General features: G+C 40.6%; 1 protein-coding gene and 1 long non-coding RNA gene across 2 annotated transcripts in view; one reads left to right on the top strand and one right to left on the bottom strand.

The window, feature by feature from the left end:
• The first annotated feature begins 6,191 nt into the window (after positions 1-6,191).
• TMEM47 (transmembrane protein 47) overlaps positions 6,192-23,324 on the top strand; it is a 29,351-nt gene continuing 12,218 nt past the window's right edge. Inside the window, exons 1-2 of the mRNA XM_064573908.1 lie at positions 6,192-6,417; positions 22,471-22,611. Coding sequence (XP_064429978.1) covers positions 6,192-6,417; positions 22,471-22,611 — 367 coding nt within the window. The remainder of the gene's footprint in view (positions 6,418-22,470; positions 22,612-23,324) is intronic.
• Positions 6,416-23,324, bottom strand: part of LOC135361914 (uncharacterized) — a 109,905-nt gene continuing 92,996 nt past the window's right edge. The window contains exon 3 of the long non-coding RNA XR_010406079.1: positions 6,416-10,383. This is a non-coding gene — a long non-coding RNA (uncharacterized LOC135361914). The remainder of the gene's footprint in view (positions 10,384-23,324) is intronic.

Below are 23,324 nucleotides of genomic sequence, written 5' to 3'. Positions count from 1 at the left end.
GATAATGATTCCATCTCTACTCTAACTTCACTTGGCTTGCATTTAAGCCAACACCAAAATCATAATTCAACACTCATTCCCTTCAAGTTCCGCCAAGCATATGCTAAACCTGCTCGGCTTACCAAAGTATTCAACTATTCAGGGAAACCACCTCTGAGGCTTCCAGGGTTCCATTTTCAATTTAGTCCTCCAGCACGGGGCATGCCAGGAGAGATGTAGAATTGATGTACCATGTTGGTGGTGGCCAAGGATAAATGAAATTCCGCCAGAACGAGAATATGTTGGTAGGCATGCACTTGTTTCTTGCTTTAGGGTAACCAAAAGCTTCAACTGGTAGTTGTAGAAACAAAGAAAGAAACAAAACCTATAAAAATGCAGTCATGAGGTGCTTGAAGTGCTTACACCTGTTCATTTATCCATAAAGCTAAAAGTGAATACAAATAAAATACAAATATGGAGGAAGTTTTGTGCCTATAAGTGATTGCTGTTAAGGAAAGAAATGCTTGAAAAAGATGGAAAAGGCATTTAGACGTAGTCCCACTGGGAATATTCTAATTTTCCATGTATTCCTACCTCCTGGGCATCTGATTCATGCTTCTTTCATTACAACAAACATTTATTTTAAAACTAATCATCCTTCAACTCCAATGGCCTCTTGTGTTTTCACTTCCAAGATGTATTTCCCTTATCTGGGGACGAGTAAATTATTATGGTCACAGGTACCACTATGAAACAACAATTAACTTGAAATCAAAACATCAACACATAATGTGAATAGCGAATGCGTTATTATTGACTTAAAGCTAACTGATTCAACAATATCATACATTTTTAAATTGGAAAAGACATTAGCAAATGATGGAATTTAGGTTTGGGGGATGTGCAATTCTTTATCTTCATCAATGTTGTTTTTTATAAAAGCAGAAAGAGCAATTATTAGTAACAACTTTTTGTGATAACTCTAAGCCAAGAACTTTGCCGCAATGCAACAAGAAATCTCAATAATGCAATACAGAATACACCATAACCTGGAACTCTCTTGGACCTTATTAATTATCATAAATAGCAGGCGGGCCTCATTATATCATGGTTTCACTCCCATCAGAATCCTTCTGGCATGGAAGTCAAGAATGGCATTAGAGTAAAGCAAATAAACCACCAAAGTACCCTTTGTTTCTGATTTTTAAAATATTTTGCCAACATTATTTTCTGTGACACTGGAAAAAGAGTTGGTGTGTATTTCTAATCTTTTAATGATTGCTTCATCACTTTCCCCTCCTTTCTATTTCTTCCTCTCTCAGAGCAAATAGGTCTAACCGGTATGCCACATCTGGATGTGATCCCAGTGCCAAATGAGCCTTAGTAGCTGCACATTAGTAGTTGTACATTTCAAATGCCAAGCAAATGCAGAGATGTGCCTTTGCTGACAGACCGAGCAGACAACATGACATTTATTCCTCTTTATTCTCTTAAGACACCTTTAACATCTGGAATGTGTTCCTCCTCCCCATCTCTTCCATACCCTCTACCTCCCACCATGATACTTTTCTATTTTTCTGATGAACTTCCCAATCTCTTCCATCTGACCTCACCTCTCACATTGCTGCCTCATTTTTCTGGCCTGATTCAAGCATGAGGCTCATCTTTTCTTTTACTTCAGGGCCTAGGGAATGACTCCTCCCTGCCTTTCCCTGGCTATACCTCTCACACAGAGTCACACATCGGAGTTCTGTGACTCCAATTTTCATGGAGCTCCTATACCATGGGATGGAGTTAGGGCCTCTAGTCTTTGCCCCCCTGAGGCCCAGGGAGAGGGGTGACCACAGTGCCATGGTGTCCCAGGCTAGGCTCAGGGAAAAGAGGGGACCTCTGGCCTTTGTATGACACTATATAGTACAGGGCCAACTAAGTCATTGCTTTTAAGAGATTTCAAGTAAATTCTTTTGAGCTAGAAACTCTAACTTTCTTCACAGTTCAATGTAGGTCCATATCATTTCTCAGATATAAGTCCATTTCAATCCTCATTTCTACCTCCCTCCTATACACACACACAAACACACACACTCCTTAGTTGTCATTTCCTATCCCACTTTGTCAGTTAACTTGTTTTTTGTAGTTTTCATTCAATGTTTACTAATTGTTGGAATCCTCCACACTACTTTTTCCATCTTTAGGGTAAATGTAAGTCCACCATTCCTTATGTAAAACTTTTTGGGCTAGCTGTGTTGAGGAAGTCAGACTTTTTCAAATTTTTAAAGGATACTCTTTTATTTTTTTAAATTATGTTAGTCACCATACATCATTAGTTTCTTTTTTTTAAAAAGATTTTATTTATTTATTTGACAGAGAGAGACACAGCGAGAGAGGGAACACAAGCAGGGAGAGTGGGAGAGGGAGAAGCAGGTTCCCTGCAGAGCAGGGAGCCCGATGCGGGGCTTGATCCCAGGAGCCTGGGATCATGACCTGAGCCGAAGGCAGACGCTTAACGACTGAGCCACCCAGGCACCCCCATCATTAGTTTTTGATGTAGTGTTCCACGATTCATTGTTTTTGTATAACACCCAGTGCTCCATGCAGTATGTGCTCTCCTTAATACCCATCACTGGGTTAACCCATCCCCCCACCCCCTCCCCTCTGAAACCTTCAGTTTGTTTCTCGGAGTCCATAGTCTCTCATGGTTCGTCTCCCCCTCTGATTTCCCCCCCTTCATTTTTCCCTTCCTTCTCCTAATGTCCTCCATGCTATTCCTTATATTCCACGTATGAGTGAAACCACACGATAATTGTCTTTCTCTTCTTGACTTGCTTCACTTAGCATAATTCCCTCCAGTTCCACCCATGTCGATGCAAATGGTGGGTATTCATCCTTTCTGATGGCTGAATAATATTCCATTGTATATATGGACCACATCTTCTTTATCCATTCATCTGTCGAAGGGGATCTCAGCTCTTTTCACAATTTGGCTATTATGGCTTTGCTGCTATGAACATTGGGGTGCATGTGCCCCTTCTTTTCACTACATCTGTATCTTTGGGATAAATACCCATAGTGCAATTGCTGGGTCATAGGGTAGCTCTACTCTAGTGCAGGGGTGCCTAGGTGGGTCAGTCGGTTAAGCAACTGCCTCCAGCTCAGGTCATGATCCTAGGGTCCTGCCCTACATCCAGCTCCCTGCTCAGCGGGGAGTCTGCTTCTCCCTCTCCCTCTGCCTTCCACTCTGCCTGCTTGTGCTTGCTCTCCCTCTCTCTCTCTCTCTCTGTGTCAAATAAATAAATAAATAAATAAATAAATAAAATCTGTGGTTTTTTTAAGATTTTATTTATTTATTTGAGAGAGAGAATGAGATAGAGAGCATGAGAGGGGGGAGGGTCAGAGAGAGAGGCAGACTCCCTGCTGAGCAGGGAGCCCAACGTGGGACTCGATCCCGGGACTCCAGGATCATGACCTGAGCCGAAGGCAGTCGCTTAACCAACTGAGCCACCCAGGCGCCCAATAAAACCTGTTTTTTAAAAAAGGATACTCTGGTGAATATACTGTAAATTTAGGCAATACCCATATTTATTCATGGCTGCATATTTATTCATGCTAAGTGGAGATAAACCAAAACCATAAATAGCCTCACATCAGTCTGGAATTGTTTTTTCCACCAAATGAGCTTGCTACAAACTTATGAGAACAACGACAACAAAATACTTTGTCTTGAAAGTTTTCATATTTTAAAAGTGAGGATTAAGGATGGTAGATCTATATTATGTTGTGCAAATTCTAAAAATAATTAACAGAGGAATGGAGTATTTCAGGAGAATTCGGGAGCTTGTAGTTAAAAATGGCTTATTTTTCTAATTTTGGACACAGTACAGAGAAAATTCTGTAGGTAGGATAAAGAAAGATGGATTCACTCAAGTAAGCAGTTGAAAACAAGCCAGAAAAACGAAGCAAAATGAGTGTGTGTGGGGTGGGGGTGGTGGTGCACAGAGCAGCTAGGGTGGAAGTGGAGAAGGAAGGAAACTCAAATTAGAGGAAACAAAGATAAAGAAAAATATTGGCTGACTGGAAATAAAACTTATTAAAGGCAGTTATAAAACTTGGAGAAAAAAGATTATAACTTTGAGGCATAGTCAAGAAATTTTCTTAAATGTTATTTTCAAATGTACATTTTAAACCCACGAACATAAATCCAGGTAAAAGAAAAATATCACAGTCCTGGTCGTCCCTGTTAATCATCCCGGTTTTTAATTTTTCAGTGTTCCATTCGTTTTCACAGGGAAGTGCTTAGGCTTCTTTCTCCTTGGAAAGTTGGGAGACCAAGAAGCTTATTGGAAGTTAGAGGTTAAGGAGCTCAGAGTGGTCTAGGTATTCCTTTGTAAGGGCAGTACATATCATAATTGAGAGGTGAGGGGGAAGTTGCCAATTTTCTAATTTCCAAATGTAAAAAAACCATGGGTTTTTATTTCACATTGGGTTGATTATTATTCTCAAGTCATTTGACGCTAACTGGATTGTTTCTTCCATTCAAAATGTTGCTTTGGTCAAAATGTGGTCAGCTCTATGGAAAGATGTGGTTACAAGGAAAGAAGTTGTTATCAACAAAAAGTATGAAATCCTACAGTGCCGAGGACAGTGTTTCCATAAAAAAGAGGAGGCATTTCTTTCATTTTTCAGATCTGAACCACTATTTTGGGTTTCTACCAAATTTTCCAGATGGTGAAAGATCTGGGAACGTCCCCATCCTCAATGATCTATTCAATAAATTGCTTCTTTTATAGGAAAAATGGAAAGTCGTCAAAGAGATACAATAGACAACCCGCCAAGCGCAAGCTGCACTAGTCAATTACAGAACCACAAAGTCAATTTCAAGGGGTGTTTATACCTCACAGATAGGAAAACAAACAAAAGAGTGAGTGAATCTCCTTAAGAACAAACGCTAGGTCATATTGGGCTGAATCTTCAGCTTGGAGTGCACAGTAGGTGCTCAATAAATGTGTGTAGATTAATTACTTAAAAATATGCCACATTTCCTATGCCAGGCCCTGGGCTAGGTCTTGGAGGGCACAAGAATAAGTTAATGCCCTGGGAGGAATTCAGATCTAACTTGGCATAGCGCAAAGCCGAATGAATAAAGGTTTAAGTCAACGCGCTATCAAAGAACAGAGCCCCAGAGAAGCCAAGTAAGGTTTACTTCACATTTTGCAGGAGCTCTCATACCCATTTTAGCGCTTGCGTTCCCTGGATTGCCCTTTATAGGGGGCGCAAAAGGAGGCGAGCACAGAGAATAGAAGCGACGGCAGGATTGGGGGAAAGCTGGGAAATAGGAAAAACTGCGGGATTCCTGGGTCCGAGACTGAGTCCGTCCTGGGTTTGAAAAGAGGACTATGCCTTTTGTCACTCTTCTTCCTCGAAATCCCCCGGGAGGAGAAATTGGCTGGGGGGGGGGGGCGGCGGGGAGGGTTTACATCAGAGAGACCCACAGAGAGTACTGCTCTTTGCTAGAACGGCCACAGCCCAAGAAACCTATGAATCTACAGCTGACGCCTTCCAGAAAAGGACCCACCCAGGCTCGCTAAGAAAAGGAAACCCACGTGACACCGGAGGGTGGGGGTGGGAAGCGAGGCGACCCCGGAGCGAGAGAGGCCAGAGGCAGGGGCCGGAGACCAAGCTGCTACAAGGAACTGCCCCGCGCAGCCCGTCCGGGGCGAAAGGCTCGCTCTGGGCTCCGCGCGTGCCGGACACTGTGGAGGAGACAACTCGTTCCGAGCGCGCCACGCACGGGGTTCAGAGAAGAGAGACCCGCTTCGCGCACTAGCAAGGGGCGGGGCGGCGCTAGCCTCTCGCAGCGGGAGCCGGAGCTTGACACCGCCCGGGTGCGGACCCACCGCCCCTCCCCGCTCGGCACCGCCTCCCGCAGCCCGGGGAGGGGCCGGGGCGGAGCTAGCCTGGCCGCGCCGGGGCGGAGCAGGCGCCGGCATAGCGCGGCGCGGGGCTGGCAGCGAAGGTCCCCGGCGGGATAGGCGTCGCTGCGGCTGCCGAAGACCCCCTCCCTCCCGCCACCCCGGCCGGTAGTCCCCGCAGACCTACCTTCGCGGCGCGCGGCGGCCTCGCTGCTTCCCTCCAAAGGAGGTCCGGCTCCCCGCTCTCCGGACCCGCCTGGCGACCTCGCCTCCGGCGGGGCGGGCGGCTGCGGCGCCCGGGGCATGGCTTCGGCGGGCAGCGGCATGGAGGAGGTGCGCGTGTCGGTGCTGACCCCGCTGAAGCTGGTCGGGCTGGTGTGCATCTTCCTGGCGCTGTGTCTGGACCTGGGGGCCGTGCTGAGCCCGGCCTGGGTCACGGCCGACCACCAGTACTACCTGTCCCTGTGGGAGTCCTGCCGGAAGCCCGCCAGCTTGGACAGCTGGCACTGCGATTCCACGCTCAGCAGCGGTGAGAGCCCGGCGCGCCGCGACTCCCGCCCCCCGCCCCGGACGGCCCGGTGCCCCGCCGCCCGGACGGCCACCGCCTCTCTCCCCACCTTCTGTGCGCCTACCCTCGTCCGCGCCGCTCCATCTGGCCCTTCGCGGACCCTTGCGCTACAGCCGCCTCCCTGATAGCCGGCCCGCGTCTCTCCCCGGTCCTGGTCGCCAGACCCAGTGCGACGCCCCGCGCCCTCTCCGTCCTCCCGTGGCCATTCCTCGGGCTCTGGAGTAACACGTATGCTGTTTGGGCTAATTGATACCCTTCGAGGCGAGAGCCGTGGGGCTGCGTTAAAAACGCAACGCCTTCCCCACTCACGTTAAGAAAGAGGCAAAACCGCCCCAACTCCACCAAGACGCCCCGGGTCCTCTGCTCGGTCTTCCCCGCTCTCTTCTCCCTCCTCTCTCAAGGAGGAATTTGCCTGAGTTTACCTCTTGGTGCCCACGTTTCTGCCTGCTCTACTCCACTTTGTCTCGGTTTTCCCCGGGGAGTTTCGGTTTGGGTTTTATTTCCTTAAATTTTTGAGGGATCTGGAGAGTTGGAACAGAGACAGGAGTAATTTCCTTTCCTTTTTTGGTGACACGTCGTTGGTTGTGAGTTGCCCTTCTTTCTCTTCCTCTCCAAATACCTCCTCTCTCCTTCAGACCTTTCCTTTCTCCATGAGCTACTTACTCACAGATGCCTGGAAAGTTGTGGCTTATTCAGCTAGCACTGGAAGCTGCAAACGGATGGGGTGGAGGGTGGAGAAGAAGGTAGTCACTGGGGCTACCCAGCCCCAAGGGGGGGCTTTACTCTCTCCTTGACCCCCAGTTGCCTTCCCCTGCGTCCCAGTTACGCCGCCGTTAGCAGAAATCTGCCAATTTCCGATTTCTTGCAGTAAACCCTTTTCCTCGCTAATCTTGATTATTCAGCTGCTGGTGTCAGTGCAGAGAAAGGGGAATAAAGGGAGAGGACCTGCCCGTGATTTTACACTTACCCACGCGTACCCCTAAGAAACTGATTAAATTCCTTCGTGACAGTTTGTCTTCTCTGGGACTATTTATGAAGCTTTACTGGAGACGTTTCAAGTTCCAAGAAAGTTGAAATAGCACAAATGCCACACAAACCTGATTTACTTTTGTCTTGGTTTCTTGTTTCAAGAAAGATTAGTTCACTTGATTAAGTTTCTTTCATAAATTTGATTTTCTGTTTACAAAAGGCCTCTTCTTTGATTTTACTTCAAAATTCCCATTGACGGGGTTCGTCTTTGTTGCTTAATTCACTGTGGAGGGGACTGGTTGGCAGCAGGAGGTCAACATTTAGGTCTTTTAATTCTTTCAGGGTTGGTTGTTTACAACTAAAGATAAAATAAATTGGTAAAATGCCTTTCTTCAGTAACCAGGGGATCCAAATAAACTTTGGAGAAAATATCTTTTCTTTCCCCTCTCCAATAGAAATGGAAATTTATGTAGGAATGCCAGCTTCAGCTTGTCTCCTTAGCAACGGGAATCTTTTGCCCCTTTCTCCTGTCTCCTGAAATAATAGCCCCCTGATTGCATAAAGACTTTTCAGATAGGTTAGAGAAACCAGCCTCTACTCCTCTTTTCTTTTCAGACCCGTATCCTTTTCTCTTGGCCAGGAATGTGGGGAATGGGGAGAAGCCAACCCGAGTTTGTTGAGCAGTGCGCAGTGTTTGCTAATCTCTCCTTAATTGCCTCCATACCCATTTATCTCAGCTTCCCCCGCAACTCCCCCCCCAGGCAAGGAAATAGGGAGACTCAAGCTTCAAGCAAATGTAGAGATAAGAGGTCTCTACGAGGTAGAAATTGGAGGCAGGGACAGTTTCTGATTTTTTTTCCCCCCAAGCCCGTTATCCTACCCTTCTGCTGAAACTCATAACCACAGCATTTATTTCTATTTGGGTTCCTGAAAATCAGCTTCAGTTCTGTTTTGCTTAAGATAGTTTTCATCCCAGAAAAAAGTGTAGTTGGTGAGCAAATGACGTGGGAGGCATAGAGATGGTTTTGTTTGAGGCTAACTGGAACAAGTTCTTGACTTTCTTTATGTAGTAGCAGTTCATTTTTCCTCTCCAAGGCGGTGGGTGGGGGGTGCAGGAGGAAAGGAAACAAAATATGGAAAATTGCTCTATCTCCCCCACTTCACAAAATGTGCTTTCTTAAAATGTTCTGTGAACTTGAAGCTTCTATCCACAAATGTTTTGAAATGAAGAGGGAAGCTTGAATTGAAGCGAGCAATGCTTCTCTTGCCTGTTCCAGAGGGCAGGCAGCTTTTCTCAGTCTGTTTGCTGTGTGGAGTAGCAGAAAGCAGAGAGGGAAATGTCTTCTCTGAAGATTTTAAGAGATCCACTTCATTGTCTCTTGAAATGAATTACCTCGGGAGGAGCCACCAAGGACAGTTTTACTGAAGGCCCTTCCCCAGGATCTTCGGGGCTTAATTAAAAACCTTTGTCTTAATTAGAATTAAAACTACTATGAAGAGATGAGCTTGTATTTACAGAAGGGAAATTTCAGGAATGTTTCTACTGACGACAGCATGTCCTAATTAGGCCCAGTTCCTACGGAAACTTTCCCCTCAGCCATTATTTTTAAAGCTGCATTTTAATTTTGGTACCAAATATGCGTTGTTTGCTGCTTATAACCTGCTTTATGGTTTTAAGCGAAAGCAGAACCATGCCTTTTGTGTCCTGGTGTATTGAAGGTTGCGTCAGCACTTCTAGTACGAACCAGTAATCCGGGTGTCAGTCAACTGTAATGCTTTTCTCTGGTGTCCCAGTTCAGTGTAGGGGGACAGTCCAGGCATTCATCTAAAGCTATAAGTTTTCCCAAAAAGACAAATGAGAAAAATGGCCAATAGACTGTGTCATTCGCGGTGGAAACAAAATAATAATAATAATAATAAAGTATGCTTATTAGGAAGTTTCGAATAGGTGGTGCTCCCATGGCTGCCGGCCACAGAATTTCTAAGGATAGTTTCCCCACTACTGATTTGTGCAGCCTCTTAATAAATCTTTAATCAGCTTATTTTAAATGGTAGTCGTGTTTTTGGCTTTTGCTTACTCACATTTAGTTTTGATAACTTTTGTTTAGAATATAGTTGTTAAAATTTCGTAGCCATTGCAAAAGAATCCTTAGTGCAAATAGGATTGCTCAAGTGGATAGAGAATGCTGATGCCCTAAACTTGACATAAAATGTGCTGTATAACCTCTAGGGTGGCTTTAAAATTTATAAATATGTAGCTGTTTCATATAAGGCAGATTCCTTTTTTGACGTCCATGTGATTTATTGACCGAGCAAAAAGCAAGGACATGCAGATAGCCAAATGAACGCGTTTTACTAAGAGTAATTTTAGGATATAACAAGTGCATTTATCCATCTTTCCATCTATAGAATCTATGCATCTTTTCCATCCATGAAATACTTGATCAAATAGTGCCTTTTTCAAGGAATATTGTTAACATCATTCGTGCACTGTCCTAAAAATAGCTTCATTTGTAACATGAGTCACTGGCAGTTTTGAAATGGCAGTGCGCACCGTATGCTAATAACAGGTGAATATTATTATTTTCAGTTGACAAGAGGTTCTCTTAAGAGTGCTTTCTATGTAGCTCATTTTCCTAAAACTAGTAGAAAATTCCGCTTTAACAGGCTTTGTAAGAAAACCCACCTTGGGTTGTAGTTTAAGATAAACCAAACTGCCTAAATAACTGCAAATCTTAGAAAATCTGAGGTTTAGTGATTCTGAATTCAGGTGTACGTCCTTCGTGCATAATTTGAATCCATACTTCATAGGGAAACAGAATTGCATTGGGAAACCTCACAGTGTGATTTACTCCAGGAAAGGTTCAGCTTCTTGCTCGAAATGAGTTGATATTGATGCGTGTTTACAAATAGTTCTGCAGGCCTGGAGGTCAGACAGTTAGACCCTCTTCTGGCTTCCTGAAAAAGAACGTAAGTAGAACAAATGCAGTTTTATTTAACCTACACAGCATAGGTGGGTGGAAAATTATACAAAGAGTAGCACTCAGCACCAAAACTTTCTCAATAAGTTGGAGAAAACCAAGTATAACTTATTTCACGATCTTTTCTTTTACCATCTCCTAAGATTTTCAAGCTCCCAAGATTGACTTCTACAAAGGATGTTTTAATTTGTGGACAGATATAATTCCTCTTTTGCTCACATTTATAGAATGATTGTAATCTCCAGGGAACCATTTAGATCAGTCTTTTGTCAGCAAAGGGATTTGATGGGTGTGTGAGAAGCCTGGTCTTTCATAAAACATTTCACAATAAAACCAAAGCAAACAAAAGCACATCTTAGTCAATAGATTTTGCCTGCTGTCAGGAATATATTTGGTATATATTACCAAATATAGGAATTTCTTTCAAGTTTCTGTTAATGGTAAGACTACTTAGTGGGACCAAAGATACATCCAGTACTACTAGATGTATTAGTGAAAAGGACTGTAGATGCTTCAAAATAAGTCCCTGGAATACATTATCTAAATACCACAGTAAATTTCTATATGAACTATGCTAAATTATAATGTAAACCTGTAGGAGGGCAGAGTAGTGTTGAGAATACAGGAGGCTTTAGATTCAAACTGCCCTGAACTTGGCCACTTACCATTCATGTGACCTCATACAATTTAATGGCTTCAAATGGTTTGTCATTAAAATTAAATATATAAAAATACCTGCTCATTAGGGTTGTGTTTCTTCCTTATTATATATTCATTAAAACAAGCCCAAAGTGATTTTTTTTTGGATAATTGAGGACTCCCCCCACCCCCTTAAAAGGTAAACTCTTTGCATTGAATAATGAAGTATGCTGTGAGTTTCAAATTTAAATTTTGCTATGCATTACCAAGCATTTAACTATGCTCTTGGTAGATCAGGATCACAAAACTATTATCTAATAGCTACCCTTTTTGTTAGTACTATTACAGGGCAGACGTCTCCATTATTCCCAATGTCACAGTAAACTTGCAAGGTAGCTAATGTTATCCCTATATGTTACTGAAGAGACCAGGCGTTTTATAAGTTTGCCAAGTTTTCAGTCGTTGGTAGAGACATTTTTTCCAAGAGAGTACCAGTTAGTAATGCTGGGAAACAAACCACTTCAAAAGTTAGTGGTACAAAACAACAATCATTTTATTATGCTCATGACTTCTGTGGGTCAAGAATTCAGATAGGGCATAATGAGGATGGTTTATCTGGGGCTCCAGGATGTCTGGGGGACATAGCTGAGGGTGACTTGAATGGCTGGGGACTGGAACATCTGGAACTGCAGGATCTTCTTCCAAATGGTTTCACTGGGTTTGGCACCTTGGTGGAAATGGCTGGGAGACTGGAATCCGCTGGGACCGGCCTTACTGGAATGGTGGTCCCAGGGTAGTCGAACTTATTACAGAATGAGCGGTTTTCCCAGAAAGGGTCCTAAGAGAACCAGTCTCTGTCTTAACTAGCCTGGAAAATCACAGAGGAGCCATATGGAAGCTCAGATTCCAGGGGAGGAATTTGGACTCCACCTCTTGATGGAGGAACAGCAAGGTCCCATTATAGAAGAACATGTAGGATGGGAGATGCTGTTGGGCCACTTTTGAGGCCTAGAGTCTGACACTGGAGTCTAGCTGCCAGTCTGCATTCTTACTTTATTGCCTCTGAAGAACAAAGACAACTACATAGCTACTTTCTTTAAGAATTTTGAATCAGGGGCACCTGGGTGCCTTCGGCTCAAGTCATGATCCCAGGGTCCTGGGAACGAGGAGGGCCCCCCCCCTCCCATCTTGTCGGGCTCCCTGCTAGGCCAGGAGCCTGCTTCTCCTTCTCCCTCTCCCTCTGCTGCTCCCCCTGCTTGTGCTTGCTCACTCTCTCTCTCAGATAAAGAAATAAATAAAATCTTAATTAAAAAAAAAAAGAACTTTGAGTCAATTATATAAGTATAAAATTTGGCTTGGGCACAAACTGCCCTTAACACATGGCTTTAATGATTGGTCACTTTTATGGGGTTACTTTGGATTTGGAATCAAATGAACTCAAAAACCTAACCTGTCTACAAATAGAGAACTTCTGCCACTCTCTGTAGGTGACCTTAAGCCATTTTGGTTTGTAGTCTCAAATGACCAAGGCTCAAACTGATTAAGAATCTGGGGTCTAATCTGCTACTTCGTGTTGCTGATAAAATTTTAGTTTTTTTTTTTTAAGAAAGTTCTGTGTGAGTCTGAGGAGATAGATGCTTTGTACACGATCACTAAAATGTTAAAATTTCAGACACGAGCCAAGTTTTGTAGCACTAGAAAGGTGTTGGAGTTGCAGAATTATTTTTTGTTTGCTTATTTTTCCCTTAATAACAAAATTCTTTTCCTGACAATTGCCCATATATTGAATTGCAGAATCATAGCACATTTGGGGTAGAAAAGATTATAAAAGTATTCCTGCCCAGGCAAATTTCTTGCATGGATAAGAAAAAATGAGGAAGATGCAATGGTAGTGACTCAATAGGAATTGTACTTGGCTGAACTATTTTTGCAGGGTGCGTTTTCAAGCTTTCCTGTCACATTGCAGGTAACTATCTTTTGGTGTTTGAAGGTTTGTTGAGTACTCTCATGTATGGAACTTTGGATGCAGAGGTTAAGTACTACACATGAAATAGATGTCTACTTTTTTATAATCATCCAAGATTTGATTTCACATAGAATTTACGATCTTCAGATAGACTCATATGTCAGTAAGTCTGTGAAGTTTTAGATGTTTTCTATCATCAAATCTACATTGTTGGCATGACTAGTCCTTAAAAATCAACAAAACTTCTTTAAGTTTTGCCATGATAGGATGCTTTAAAACATGTTTAATTTTAAGTTGAATCATAATTGCAAGTATGTGGAAGGCATCCATTTAAGTTTTTTAAATTGATTAAATGAATATAAATTTCACTAGATCAAGTTATTACTGCATCCTGGCTTTTTTTTTAATTACATTTATTTATCAAAAGAGACTGATGTTTCCTTAAACAGAATTTCATCCTTATATGTCAAAGGTACTGGCAGTTAAATCTTACCAGTCTTTTCAAAGTATTGGATCATCTCCCTTGAAAATTAGACAAGGACACCTTTCCTTGCCCTTTTTGCTTCTATATTTGTCTGGGATTTTGAGACACTAGTAGACCATCAATTTTCTATTCTGTTGTAGTCTTCTTGCCTAAAGACTCCCATTAAAAAAAAAACAAAACAAAGCAAAAATAAAAAACGAGGCATCCATGGTTCCCAAAGAACCAAGGAAAAATACCTAGAGTCTTTTTGTCTCTAGCAGCTTATATTAACTATTGGGAGATTTTTGTGTTTCTTTTTTTTTTTTTTTTTAAACTATTGGGAGATTTTTAAATGATAGTTTAATGAGCCATGTTTCAACATAATGTCACCTATTGATTCTCTTTCCAAAATATATGTTTATTAGCAAAAAGATGTTTAAACGTAGAAGCTGGGACCCATGAGTGACATATCATCAATGTGTAAAAAGGCACACCCACAAAAGAACTCAAATTTCCATCAAAGGGGGTTTTATTGCTCTCGTGTTTTAAGGTTCCTAAACCAAAAGTTCATCAAAATGTTGCCATAGTACTTTGTGAATGCGACCTGGTGTCTATTCCTAGCACCACTAGGTGACTTAAAGAGAGAAATGACCTTTCCCCTTTCCTGTCTTCTCACGTGTGCCCAAGGAGTTAACTTCATTAAAACATATTCACTGACCTCATAGCAGGGCGTAGGCATTATCCTGGTACAGAATTAGCCAGTTTGCGTGCCAGCACTGTCCTAGTTAGGGACAGCAAGGTGATGAATGAAACACTTGCTTTTAAACAATGAAATCATATAAATGTACAAAGTAATGTAAAGGAGGAAATAAAAGTTTAAATTCTGCAGGGGGATAGAATAATCTCGTCTAAAGAAGTTTGCTAACAGGGAACTGCTATCTTGCCAGTTTTATCCCCCCCCCATATTTACTAAGAGGGTATCTCAATACAGATCGTGGGTGACTGGCTGTTTTCCGTCTACCCTTTGATTATTATTAGCTACTCTAAACCCATCACAGAAGATTTGTAGTTGAATAGAGGAAGGTCACCCACTCCTAGTCCTGGTGTGGGTTTTCTTCTTCCTGCTTTTCCAGATAACCACGTTTTCTAAATTGTAACCTTAGTTTTTTTCCCTAAGAGTGGGGAAGAAACAATGTTCAGTGTAACAAACTCATCACAACTTTATGGAAATAGTATGATTAGAAATTACTACTGAGAAATACCTGTACCCTTTAGATAATATTAGTTACCATCAAATGCTAACGAAAGCTTTCTAACATAGTGCGTGGTAGGAAACAGCCGTCATTAGCAGTGATGGTGTGTCTTTTTTTTTTTTTTTTTTTTTTTTGTCTAAGTTCTGCAACATGCTTTAAAAGCAGGGCTCTTTGCTAAGCACTGTATATAACGGTCTTATTTGGAGGCGAAGATACCATATGTTATGGTATTTGGATGATAAATTGCATTTTCACCAAATTTTCTAAGATAGAATCCTGTGAAGCAGGTAAAACACCCCTTGATTTGTTAAAGAAAAAGAGATGCGTATTCTTCTAACACCACACAAAATAATTCAAAAGGCTGGAATGAAATTGTCATGGATTGAAAATTAGTAACCTGTCTGGTACTTTTGGACAACCAGAATGTTCTAGAATTTTGGCAAAATTGACCTACATTTTGGTTATTAGAGTTGTTGCATCACTTATTTGCATGGTTTCCTAGTATCATATATGTGCTTAAAGGCAGGTCGGCACTGCACTTTTGACACATTTTTTATCCATAAATTGGCCTGAAGAGTAGGACTCTTAAGTTGTATCATTGCAACTTGATTAACAAGGTGGGTGCTTCTCTAATATTCCATTTCACTTTGTGCAGCACAGTGTCAGTGTCTATATTGTCATTTTGTAAAAGACACATAGTTATTTGCTTTAAATATTTGTTTGCACATGAAGAATGTTAGATTTGATATTAGTTGATTGAAAAGACGTGGTCATTTTAACTATTGAAATCAGAATCGGAATTCTTCTTTTGCCTGTCTTTGTGTCTATATCTCATGGAATAGTGGAAGATTAATGCAACACTGACGGATTTAGATCAGAATGCAACTTAGCCAAGAAAACAAAATTTAAACTCCCTCAGTAATGGTTTCAGTTTTCCACTTCATTTGTCACATGCAGATTAAAAAAGTGAAGTGTATCATTTGATACCTCTGGAAATATTTTGGCTATTAAGTCTACAGTTACCTTCCTTTTACACAAAATAACAGCACCATTTTGATTCATTCTTCATACATGAGGATATGGACTTACTGTCCAAATCCAGAAGTATGTAGCATTCATCTCAAATTCCTAAATTACAGTTGATGAAAATAATTCAATGCCATAATTTCTAATGAAATGAGCTAGGCAGTAAAAAGGCACGGTCTTCTGTGAAGAGGTGGATGTGTTGGAGAATTTGGGTTTGAAAAGTTATTCTGTAACTGGAGCTTGTTCTTCCCTCAACAAATATAAACCATCCCAGTATTTCCCATTCCTGATGATAAAATGGAATTGGCAATACTGAGTTCGCTTTCTGAGTTCTTACCAATATAATTAAAATAAATTTAAGTGTTTTGCTCTACATATGCCCAACAAGTGAATAAAAGTATTTAGAAGAACTGAAGGTGTTCTGGGGATGAGTGAAATGATCCAGCTTATGTGGGTGAGTTAGGGAGGATTTATGGATGACCTGTGAGGTGGTGTCAGGATGATAGGAAACCTCTTTACCCTGTCACCTCTTCAAGGTGGAACAGTAAATGATTTTAATTGCAGTTATGGATATCATTTTGGTTAATATAGCTGTCTTTTAGGGACTTCAAAGGTGAAAATAAAAGTGACCGGCAAATTTGAATGTGATTATAAAAGTTAATTAAAAATCAATATTTTACTTTGTGATGAGAATTCTAGAACAGTGATACTCTCGTATTAAAACATTAAAATACATTTAGGAAAATACTACCCACCCAAATTGTGGGAGTTGAATTTCTAAGGCTAAAAATCTGTTTCTTCATTGCTTTTTAATTTTATCTAATTTCCTAGAAGAAGTGGCAATTGTGTGCTCAGGGATTTACATACAGTAGAACTAATTTCAGTGTATAAACAGTACCTACAGAGGTAAATAAATTAGACAGTGTTTGACAAATTAAAGGTTTTGAAATGAGGTGGGTGGAGGAAAGCTTTAGGCACTGATGTGGTGCATTTGACTTTGGCTTAAAAGTGTGGAAAGTGTATTGTCATTAAGATTTTGCCTTTCCTGAAAATTGGAAGTTAACTTTGACCACGAATTCCCTAAAGGAATGTGAATTTCCAATTTGGCAATTATGATGTGGCTCATAGAATTTTCGTAATGCAGTGGCAATTTCAGACCAGTCTCATGTATTAGACTGTAAAGTAAGTCAGCACAATTCTGCAGATTACTAAAGCATTTATAGACATTGGAAACTCTGGCGCCAGCTAATAAAAATACCTTGAAAGAGGACTTGAATTTAGTTCCTGAGTTGCATATTAATGATGGACTTGATGTTATGATATAAAGACTGCCCAATTTTGATTCTGTAACTGCAGGGGAAAGTATAACATTATGTATATTCATTATATTCATTCCTGTTTTTTTTTTTTTTTTCTTAGAGAAAGCACTAGTAGATAGAGAAGCACACACTTATCTTGAGCCTTGGCTTCCATAGGTGCACTTTCAGTGCCTTCTGTGTGCCACTGTGTCAGTTCTGCCAAAATACAGTGCCCCCCCCCACCATATCTGTGAGGGATATATTCCAAGACCCCCCAGTGGATGCCTGAAACTGTGGGTAGTACCGAAACCTATATATACTATTTTCCTATTCACACATACCTGTGATAAAGTTTAATTTTTAAATTAGGCACAGTAAGATTAACAACAATAAGAATATAAAATAGAAGAGTTATAACAATATACTATAATAAAAGTTACATAAATGTGATCTCTCTCTTGGAATATTGTATTGTGCTATACTAATTCTTCTTGGGATGATGTGAGATGATCAAATGCCTACATGATGAAACAAAGTGAGGTGACTGATAGAGGCATTGTGACGAAGCCTTAGGCTACTACTATTGACCTTCTGGTGATCCGTCAGGAGGATCATTTGCTTCCAGACTGGACTGCGTTTGATCGCAGGTAACTGAAAGCATGGAAAGCGAAACTGCAGATAAGGGGGGACTGCTATACTCTTAAGCAGAATCTGCCATATACTACAGCAGCCTCATTTCACGTGTGAGTTCCAGATCCAAAACATTCTTTGCAGCCCATTTGAGTCCTCCCTGGCTCATGGACCAAGGATGTACATTTTTTCATCAAGACTGATTATCACTTGTTTTCAGAGCTCTTGGAAACCAAACTCAAATTTCAAATCAACTGGCCTGACATTGAACAATGGCCAGTTTTAATTGTGCAGAGCACTGCAGTTTGTAAAATAGCACCATGGCCATTGATGTTCTGCAGAGCTGGTTTATGTTCACTGCTCTGCTATGGTGTCAGTTTATCATTTATAGAAATGTGTAAAACTAATGCAGAGTAATAAATCTCTAAGGACTCTTACCACTTCATCTGACTAAATACTGTGAGGGCTATAAAACTGTGGAACTAAGATTGATGTAGAAATTAACCAATTATGAGAACTTAAAATAGATGATTTTATTTTAAGAAGTGGGGCTGAAAATTGAGAATTTTATGACATTTTAATTTGTTTTGCAAACACTGCATATGGGATAGCGAGTATTTGTGGCATGCAGACTTTCTAATGAAAAAACCATTAGTGTAGAGACAAGTTTTCTGGTCATTTATTGTAATATTACCATAAAATTGTTCAAGTTCTATAGTATATAACAAAACATTTTATATGTATATTTTGTTAAATGTACATTTGGTAGATAAGGAAGTATATGTGTATACATGAAGCCCAGCGTATATTGTTTTAATGGCTATTACTAGGTATCTGTAAAACTATTTTTCACTTTTTAAAAATTCTCCGTATTCTAGTCTTGTTCATCAAGGAAGAGGAAATGGTATCAGGCTGATCTACATGGTTCCTGACTTTAGCTTGCCCGTAAGGCAGGCAGGCCCTAATGTTTGGACAGTGGATTCTAACTCTTTCCTGCAAGAGGCATGATGCCACAAGCACTGTTCTCAGCTTCAGAACCGTGAAAAGTGCCCTGGGTCTCACTGACTATGGTAGCCTTATCGAACCACTTTTTTGGCTTCCTGATTGTTCAACTGATCAACGAGTTAAAGCTTTGGTCCTGGGCAACCTGCCTGAGTCAGTCATTCCAAATGGATATAATGACAGCAATCTCAAAACTTGGCACAGTCTACCAGAGATATGGGCTCAATACTTCAGTCTAAGCCCCAGCTTCTGGCCAGGACAGTGGCAGACATGGCCCAATTCTAGACTTTCATAAAATAAAATGGCTTCTCTGTGTGAACAGGCATTATCTATGGTTAAGGACCAAAGGGAAGGGTAGCAACATTACAGTGTGATATTGGTAACCTGCCTTTTTTACTTTATGTCTAGGATGACTTTCATTAGCCACAACCCTCAGTACTAAAAATAGATACAGGACTTTTAGAAGAAAATAGGGGAGTGCCTGGGTGGGTCAGTCGGTTGAGCGTCCGACTCTTGGTTTCGACTCAGGTCATGATCTCAGGGTTGTGAGATAGAGCCCCACACTAGGCTCCAAGCTCAGCACGGGGTCTGCTTGAGACCATCTCACCCTCTCCCTCTGCCCCCCACCTCAAATAAATAAGTAAATCTTAAAAAAAAAAAAAAAGAAGAAGAAAATCAGACTGGTTGTATTCACTTACTTTTTAGAACTACTTCCTATGCTGTAAGAGGTTCCCTTCCTAATTAGGTTCTAGTCCCTTTTAGTAAGTGTTATTCTGCTTGTGGTTTCTATTGCATTTTATTGGTTTTCCATATGACATGAAGTATTACTATTTTAAGGAAATCTAATTTAAGGAGATTTGGGTTTTCTGTACTTTTCAATTGCTAAATTGGATAAGCATCACTTTGCACTCCTTTATTACTCATTTATCAAACTGACTTTATTATGAAATTATTATTGTCTGAGAGACCTTTACATAGAAAAAAGTTCAGCATTGTTAAATGGTACATAAAGTACAAACCAGGGGTCAATAAATTTTAGCCAGAGGGTCAAAACCAGCCCTTTTGTAAAGTTTTATTGGGACACAGCCATGCTCATTCATTTACATATTGTCCATGGCTGTTTTCACACTACACAGCAGAGGTTGAGTAGTTGCAACATAGACCATGACCCACAAAGCTGAAAATATTTACTGTCTTGCCCTTTAAGGGAAAATTTTGCCAATTTTTTTTGTCTTAGTTTGTTTTTACAAAATGCAAATAAATACTTGTATTTTAGCTATTCTTTGAGGATATTTAAAATAGAGAAAAGTGATCAAAATTTTTTTATTTTGGGTTAAAAGTGGAAATAGTCAAATCTGTGGCATATATATTGGGCTGTGGAAATACACAAATCTGGGCAAATCATTATGCATATATATTGGGCTGTGTGAAAGCTTATCAGAAAAGCAATCTTTTAAGTTATTTTTTTAAGTGAGTGAATAGTTGTATATTGACTTAAAATCGATTCTGTAAAAATTCTTGTTTAATTTGGAGAAAGTTGCTAAAAGTAATCATTTTATAAAAATAATGGTCCAACTAGAAAGTATTCAACATAGTCTCTATTAAAGAATTTGATGGATGAATGGATGGATTTTTTTTTTGCACCCCACTTTGATACAATGAAAATTTTACTTATTCAGAAATTTCAACTTGAAAGTTTTTAGAAGAATTTCTATTATGGTAAAGTGAAAAATAATTGTGCTATGTATAAACTTTTTCAAAGAAATTTAGAGACTTCCAAATGTAAGGATTATTCTTTTGGTTTTTTTAAATTCAAAGCTACATGCTGTTATGGAATAAAAAATCCATAGTATGACTATCCTTTTAAACTCTAGTTGAAAGCCAGATATACTTTTGTTTGAAGTTATATGGCTTTGTTACAAATAGATGGCATAAAAAATGCTCTCCACTTTCTTGGGATTCACCTTTATATTTTAAAAGTGTGGATTTTTTCTGTTTTCCCCTTGTTTGTTTCCTGAATGCAGTGCAAGTTCTGGTTCAGTGCCAGTTATAAATCCAGAATTTATTAGAAGGCAAGGATGTGGAAGAGGACACTTGAGGCAGAGATATATAAGTATAAAGAAGAGAAAAAAACCCGAGGGTTTTATAGGTTCCTCCATTCATCCCTTATCCTAGAGTGGTAAAAGAGTGCACTTTGGAAGCTTTCTGGAGGGGTAATTTCAAAGTGCAGCATCAAAATATCATGAGTTCTTAACTTTGGATAAGACTACATTGCAGTTTAACCATGGATTAAAGTCTATTTTCATTTTCTGCACATACATTAAAGTGAGGGCCAGAAGAGACAGTCTGGGACTTCCAAAGGACCCCCAATGAAGAATGTTCTGCACAGTATCATTTTTTGTGATGCTTTCTAAACTGGATAGTGCTTTCATATATTCACTTTGCTGCTTCTTAGAGAACATTCTCCTCTTCTTATGGGATGGGAAATGGCCAATTTTCTGTCATGCTACTTCTGTATCTTTATAGGAAGTGACAGATGCATTTCAGTGAGGTTTACATTTCACTCAGCACATAGGAGACTCAAAGTATCCATGTACAGAGACTGGTACATAGCATGTGGTCAATATATGCTTGCTGTTTCCACGTATGAATGAAGAAAGGGGGCCAGCAGCTATTTAGAGTACATTCTGGCTCCCTGGGAATACTTAATTTCACAGACCATCCTTGTGGTAAATACCACAGTGAGATTAGAATGAAATGAAAGAGAGGAGGGAAAAACAAACAGTAACAAATTTTCCTGATGCCATTTTGCTGGGGGAGTTGTTTTAGAGAAGGGGAGGGAAAGACTGGCAAATAAAAACTTGGTTCCTTTGGGGGGTGCAGTACGGAGAAGGAAGGCTTTATAAGAAAGGACCGGAAAAAAAAAAAAAAATGAAAGAATGTGTTACTGCCACACAACATGGGTAGCTATCAGAGACATAAAGCCAGACACAAAATCAATATCACAGACTTAAAAGCCAGACACAAAAGAGTTCAGACCATTTACATAAAGTTTAAGAACAGGCAAAAATGAATCCGCAGTGATAGATGTCCCTTACTAGCCTGGGTGAGAGGGTGATTATTGACTGGGGAGGGGCACGAGGGAACCCCGGTGACGAAAATGTTCGATATCTTAATGTGGTTGGTGGTTATATGGGAGTATGAATATATATAAAAGTTCATCATATTCTCGACTTTCATATTTAAGGTTTGTGAACTTTATAGCTCAATAGAAAAAAACAATAATAATGAAAATAGGTTATGGAAAGGATACCCAATTTACCATGAAGGCTTAGTAGAGTCCTTGGAAAGCGTGGCAAACCCCTGGTCTAAAAACACTGCTGTGTTTAGGGGGTGCCTGGGTGGCTCAGTTGGTTGGGTGACTGCCTTCGGCTCAGGTCATGATCCTGGAGTCCCTGGATCGAGTCCCGCATCGGGCTCCCTGCTCGGCAGGGAGTCTGCTTCTCCCTCTGACCCTCCCCCCTCTCATGTGCTCTCTCATTCTCTCTCTGTCAAACAAATAAATAAAATCTTAAAAACACTGCTGAGCTTAGCCTAAGAGACTTTTCTGAATTAGGACGTTTATAGTAATTTTTGTTGCAAAACACTTCAGTTCCCAAAGGATGATTAGCATGCAGTAAGATCCCGTGTATTTAGCTGCAGCTAGATGCAGGCTGCTGAACATCATTCTGTTGATTCTTTGAGGACTGACTGCTTAAAAGCAATACTTTCTTGTTTTTCTTTACAGATTGGCAGATTGCTACTCTGGCTTTACTCTTGGGCGGTGCTGCCATCATTCTTATTGCATTCCTGGTGGGTTTGATTTCTATCTGCGTGGGATCTCGAAGGCGCTTCTACCGACCTGTTGCTGTCATGCTTTTTGCAGCAGGTAAATGTGTATTTATTATGTTCGAGCTGGTATTCAAGTTGCAGCAACCTTTCTACCATCCCTCCCTTCACATGCAGAAGCAGTATGAGGTTGCTGCATTACCTACAAATTGAGAGACATTTGATATATTTTAAGGTAAACTAAGGGTTTGTCTTATTACAGGTTTTCAGTATGTTAAGCATTTCACAGAGCAGAGTGGCAATTTCTAAACTTCTAACTAAAACATGAGTAAGTAATAGTTCTTGACAGGGCTATTGCCTTACGAATTGCAGCAGATGTGTTTACCAACTGTCTTCACATTCAGCTTTTTTCCCCTCCTTTTATTGCCCCCTTGGTGACCTTAAGGCAACAGTATTTTTTTCTGACGTGAAACTGGAAAAAATTCCAATATATGTAGGCTGAAAGGTCTAAATCTGTTTGGAAACAAACACGCTTATAATGAAAAATGATAATGTATAACTTGAACCATCAGACAATTCAGTTGTATGCGGTCAGTGGCATAGTCGTTAATCTAACAGCCATCGTTCTAGGAAGCACGCACAGCTGGGATGAAAACATGAAGCAAGGTAAGGTGGAGGTTTTGCTAAAATCAGGGAACTGTTTAGAAAGGGGGTTTATAAGACTAAAAGCCCAGTCCATTATTTAATGTATTTTAATTTTCATCTATAAGAATAGCCTTGAATATATTGTTTTTTTTTTATTCCAACTGAAAT

The sequence above is a fragment of the Mirounga angustirostris genome, unplaced genomic scaffold (genome assembly GCF_029215605.1).
Source record: "Mirounga angustirostris isolate CCGP_5_RB_7025 unplaced genomic scaffold, mMirAng1.0.hap1 SCAF_11, whole genome shotgun sequence".
In the NCBI taxonomy this organism is placed as follows: domain Eukaryota; kingdom Metazoa; phylum Chordata; class Mammalia; order Carnivora; family Phocidae; genus Mirounga; species Mirounga angustirostris.
Note: the sequence above shows the minus strand (reverse complement) of the source record. Positions and strands in the feature narration are given on the sequence as shown.